General features: G+C 42.2%; 1 protein-coding gene across 1 annotated transcript in view; it reads right to left on the bottom strand.

Moving 5' to 3' along the window:
* Positions 1–6,000, bottom strand: part of pygb (phosphorylase, glycogen; brain) — a 50,881-nt gene that overhangs the window by 23,396 nt on the left and 21,485 nt on the right. The window contains exon 7 of the mRNA XM_060933410.1: positions 375–457. Coding sequence (XP_060789393.1) covers positions 375–457 — 83 coding nt within the window. The remainder of the gene's footprint in view (positions 1–374; positions 458–6,000) is intronic.

Here is a 6,000-nt window from a genome sequence, read left to right as displayed (position 1 = left end):
ACTGTTTTGTCTTTAATATTTTACATCCAGGGAGTTCCACTGTAATTTCACGGTGCTGTCTTGCACAGCAACATAATGATAAAAATTTTGTGCGCGTCTTATAACAAAAAACTAAACAAAACCAAGAAAAACTCCATGAAGATTTGAACAGACGAATACTGAGAGTCAGATATACAGAAGTCTCCGTTGTGGTTGAGGGAGAGAGTTACCACACTAACGTCGTCATGTCCTTATAAGGGCATTTTCTACACAAGCTGCCAGTGAGGACGTGCAAACACACACTCACATACTCGCACTACGCATCTCGTTTTCATTACTCCTCGGTTTCTGCGTTTCTCCTCATCAATACATCCATCAGTCTGAGGAAAACTTACATTGTCGTTGGGATAAAGCACTCGGGAGATGTTCTCCGCCAGGTTCCTGTCCAACACAGCCTGGATATAGTCTCCAACATTAACTACAGGAACATCAAGGCATAAAAAAGGATTATATATAAAAAGTGCACAAGATTTCGACAAATCCAGATGAGCAAACTGGGAACAGGGAACCGTGTTCTAAGATTCGAAACTATTAGCTACAGCTATAATAACTAGCTCTATAAACTAAGCTCATAATTTGTAACATATTTTTTAAAAGTCTGTCTATTTCCTTATTGTTACATGACATTTGCGTTCTAGTTTGGAGATCGGTGCTATGGCAAAAAATGTCAATCAAGACATCTTCATGACCGCTAGCTTGGCTGAGATTTTGTTAGAAAAAGTGGGAACAAAAATACAAGAGCCATATTGTTTTAAAAAATTGAGATGTTTCTTGCAATATTTATTTATTTACTGCCCATCAATAAATGGAGCAAATGGCATGAAGTCAAAAATACATAATATTTTTCTACCAACCGCTGTAATAGATTGGTAGAATAAAAATATATACAAAGGTTATATGACCAAAACGTCAAGAACGTAGTATCTCATCTGGCCTGCCATCAAAACAACCATGACTGCCAAAACATCAAACGTGACCATGTGAGAGAAGACCAACCTCCACGACAAATTGTTTACAAGCAAATCAACAAACAAAAATGACCACGTTTTGTTCCCTGAGGGAAGATCGACCCAAAACATTGATCAGAACTGAAATCGGATGAGAAATGAGAGAGGAGGTATAATTCTAGTGAGAGGCCTGGAAAATTCCTTAATTTGGCCTAATTACTTACTCGTTAGCAAAAAATCTGGCAAAACGACCAAGTCTTGTGTGGAGTTTAGCGTTCTTTCAAACGAAACAATTGGAACGGAAATCCGTGGAGAACTGACAGAGGAGATAAGATTTAACTGAATGTGGACGACGGATGGACGGACGCCACGGCAATCGATCAACCACCTTATGGACAGATGAGCTAAAAATATTAATAGATCATGTGGTCGTATTTGCCCAACCCAAATTTACTTAGGAGTTTAAAGGAACAGTCCACCGTACTTCCATAATGAAATATGCTCTTATCTGAATTGAGACGAGCTGCTCCGTACCTCTCCGAGCTTTGCGCGACCTCCCAGTCAGTCAGACGCACTGTCACTCCTGTTAGCAATGTAGCTAGGCTCAGCATGGCCAATGGTATTTTTTGGGGCTGTAGTTAGATGCGACCAAACTCTTCCGCGTTTTTCCTGTTTACATAGGTTTATATGACCAGTGATATGAAACAAGTTCAGTTACACAAATTGAAACGTAGCGATTTTCTATTTTCTCGCACTATAATGACAGGCATACTAACACCTTCTGCGCGCTTCGACAGCGCATTGATATCTGAGCTCCGTATCAATGCGCTGCCGAAGCGCGCAGAAGGTGTTAGTATGCCTGTCATTATAGTGCGGACTTTCCATAGCATAGAAAATCGCTACGTTTCAATTTGTGTAACTGAACTTGTTTCATGTCACTGGCCATATAAACCTATGTAAACAGGAAAAACGCGGAAGAGTTTGGTCGCATCTAACTACAGCCCCAAAAAATACCATTGGCCATGCTGAGCCTAGCTACATTGCTAACAGGAGTGACAGCGCGTCTGACTGACTGGGAGGTCACGCAAAGCTCGGAGAGGTACGGAGCAGCTCGTCTCAATTCAGATAAGAGCATATTTCATTATGGAAGTACGGTGGACTGTTCCTTTAAGGGCAGTTGTTGGGGGGGGGGGGGGTGATCATCAATCGGTCAGGGAAATGTATAAGTGCTAAAAGCGTTTAATTCATTCTTTAAGAGGTTCAAATAGGGGTGTAGTTGGAGAGTTGGTGCACTGAAACCACAAAATTAAAGTAACTGGAATGATATTTCACTTCAAAAGTTGGCTAAAAATCCAGAAGAGCAGCTTCAGGAAGTCATTCTCTCCTATCCACCTCATCCTCACGTCACATCACCTTTATTACCTCCACCAAGGAAGTTACGTTTTTGGTGTGGTTTGTTGGTCTGTCTCAAAGCAGGACTGTACAAAACCTACTGACCTGATTTCCATTAAAGTTGGTGGAAGGATGAAACAAGGGCCATTGAAGAACCCATTAAATTTTGGCGTGGATCCGAGTCACGGCGCGGATCCATCACATTAATGGCATTTAGGAGACACTCTTATCCAGAGCGATGCACAACATACCCAGGGCAGCTTGGGGAACAGCTGGGGGTTAGGTGCCTTCAAGAGCACTTCAGCCATTTCTGCTGGACCAGGGAATCAAACCAGCGACCTTTTGGTCCTAAAGCTGCTTCTCTAACCATTAGGCCATAGAGATACAGCATTACCTCTTGGTAGAAGTCTGGGTTCAACAATGCCAGACATCTTCAAATCCAGTAAAGGTCAACAGTGATAAAACATAGCCAATGTAGAAATATGAAGACTTCATGTCACAGTCCATATTCATGGGTAGCAGTAATCCTCTGGAATACACATATAGGCACATCATTCTAATACATTTGGAAATATACCCAGACAAAGTGGGTACAGGTGCAGATTTGTGCATCATAGAAGAGTCAACTATGGTCCTTGTTGGAGGTTCGCGCTCCGAGTGTCCTAGTCGTTAGCATGTAATGTTTGTTGCATGGACTCTCCATCATTCATCCATCCATCTTCAGCAACTGCTCCATTCTGATCACGGCTACAGTGGATCTGGAGCCAATTCCAGGAACATGGAAAGGCACGAGAAGAATTCACCCCGGATGGGATACCACTGTGCACACATACACATGTGCACACCAATGGGAAATCTATAATAGCCAAATCGACCTATCTGGATGGTTTTGGACAGTAGGAAGAAACTAAAAGAACCCAAAGGAAACCCATATGTACACTGACCTGAACTCAGGCTCAAACTGCAAGGAGTGTCGCAAGTTGCCAAGGTGACCTACTGTGCCCTCGATTACACAATTGCCCATTAACAACGTTTATACGTAGAGTTCATCGAAGAAATTAAAGATTTTGTTGGAGAAAACCGATGTCCCTTTAATATAGAGCGCAGCTTCATGAGGAACAGAAAAAAAGAGAGGTACGAGTTGTTTTCAGTGTATGAAAAATGGAAAATCTTTTGTACTAATTTATGCTAGCTTTACTAAATACAGAAGAACCCTGAAATTAATAATGAAGATATGAAGTAATTAAATCAATCAATCCCTAACGAGCAGTTTCCACACAAATCGCTTCTTCTCCCTCAGTTCTTCACCCATTTTGATTCTTTCTGGCATGAAGGTAGGGGTACCTAGGGTGCATGTACGGTAACTTCTACCCAGATTTACTTCATTACAATTCTTAATGAAGTTATGGACCAATTAAGCCTTAATGAGTGAGCAGTTCAACAAAAATCGCTTCTTCTCGGTCAATTCCTCGCCATTTGGGATTTTTTTTGGTAAATAGGTCGGTAGCTTGTACACTTGTGTTCAAAATAATAGCAGTCCAACACGACTAACCAGATCAATCACTGTTTTTGGTGGAAATTATATGACTACATGGCAAATAATTTACCAGTAGGTGTAGTAGAGTCATAGAAAACCAACAGACCCAACATTCATGATATGCATGCTCCTGAGTCTGTGTAATCGAATAATTAAGTGAAAGGGACGTGTTCAAAATAATAGCAGTGTGGAGTTTAATTAGTGAGGTCATTCATTCTGTGAAAAAACAGATGTCAGTCAGGTGGCCCTAATTTAAGGATGAAGCCAGCACATGTTGTACATCCATTTCTCTCTGAAAACCTGAGAAACATGGGTCGTTCCAGACATTGTTCAGAAGAACAGCGTGCTTTGATTAAAATGTTGATTGGAGAGGTAAAACGTATACTGTAAAGAAGTGCAGAAAATGATGGGCTGCTCGGCTAAAATGATCTCCAGTGCTTTAAAATGGACAGCAAAACCAGAGAGACGTGGAAGAAAACAGAAGACTACCATTCGAATGGATCGAAGAATAGCCAGAATGGCAAAGACTCAGCCAATGATCAGCTCCAGGGTGATCAAAGACGGTCTGAAGTTACCTGTGAGTACTGTGACTATAGAGATCTTGCAGTCACGTGACCGGAAAGTACACAACCGCCATCGTGTCGGTCAAAAACACCGCTGAATACTGCTGCACTCGTGTACAGAATGGATCAATTTCAAACGACGGACTACACGGCTCATTTTTCTCATGAACAGATAACTAGATATAGGCCTAAAATAAACGATCTACAGATTTGTGACCCTTATGGCTTTCCGGAAGGAGTTTTCACGACCGGATTTTGAACTGCCAGCGGAATACCCGGACGTGTATGATTACCTCATCAACTTTCCCTCGCTGTTCAGTGGTGAAGCACTGCGTGCTTATAAATCTCTGGACAGTTATCTCTACAGAAATTCAGGATTTGTCAGCGACTCAGATGTGGCATCTTGTAAACAAGAAAATGATCCTCACTGGATGGGTAAGTCACTTAAGTATTGAGTATAGCACTGACCAGCCGATTATAGAATAGAATAAGGTAATTCCAAATCGTCCGTGTTGTTTACATGGATCTGGCGTTGGAGAGGTAGAGGCTTGGCAGTGGAGATTTGAGTGGCTGTTTTCTGAGCTTAGTCAACAGGCCGGCTCTGCCTGTAGCCTCGCTTTTGCTTCGGCTCCCGGTGCCGCCTCCTTCGCTTTGCTTCCGATAATCCACGGAGACCCCGCTGGTCTCGCAATCTGGTCTTGTCCGGAATGGTTTTTTTTTTTTTCGTCCGGAATGTTGTGCATGCGATGGAAATCGCTACAAACCGTCATTTTCTGCTGGAAACCAATGTCCAGTAAGTCCATACGGTTGTAGTGGATATTGAAGTCCGGTACAGACGAGCAACACGCAAAAATACACACAAAAAACATAAACCATGCACAGGTAGGGAGAGCTTGTAGCCACAGCCGTTGTAGTAGAATTGTATATAGTAGGGTTTTCCAGAAGAAAAGGTAGAAGTAAAAGCAGAAGTAGAACCAGAAGTAGAAGGCGGAATATGGCGTTTGACCTACAAGATGGCATCTGTCACAATCTGGATCGGCTGTGACGTCACATGCAAGATCTCTGTTAGAAGCTAATCTATCAGCAAGAAGCTCCCGCAAAGTTCCACTGTTAAAAAAAAAAAAAAGACGCGCTGAAGAGGATACAATTTGCCAAAGAACACATCGACTGGCCTAAAGAGAAATGGAAAAACATTTTGTGGACTGATGAAAGTAAAATTGTTCTTTTGGGGTCCAAGAGCCGCAGACAGTTTTTCAGACGACCCCCAAACACTGAATTCAAGCCACAGTACACTCTGAAGACAGTGAAGCATGGTGGTGCAAGCATCATGATATGGGAATGTTTCTCTTACTATGGTGTTGGGCCCATTTATCGCATACCAGGGATCATGGATCAGTTTGCATATATCAAAATACTTGAAGAGGTCATGTTGCCTTATGCTGAAGAGGAAATGCCCTTGAAATGGGTGTTAACAAGACAACGACCCCAAACACACCAGTAAGCGAGCAGCATCAGGGTTCAA

This window comes from Neoarius graeffei, chromosome 11 (genome assembly GCF_027579695.1).
Source record: "Neoarius graeffei isolate fNeoGra1 chromosome 11, fNeoGra1.pri, whole genome shotgun sequence".
Lineage (NCBI taxonomy): Eukaryota > Metazoa > Chordata > Actinopteri > Siluriformes > Ariidae > Neoarius > Neoarius graeffei.
This window is presented reverse-complemented; position numbering and strand designations above follow the sequence as displayed.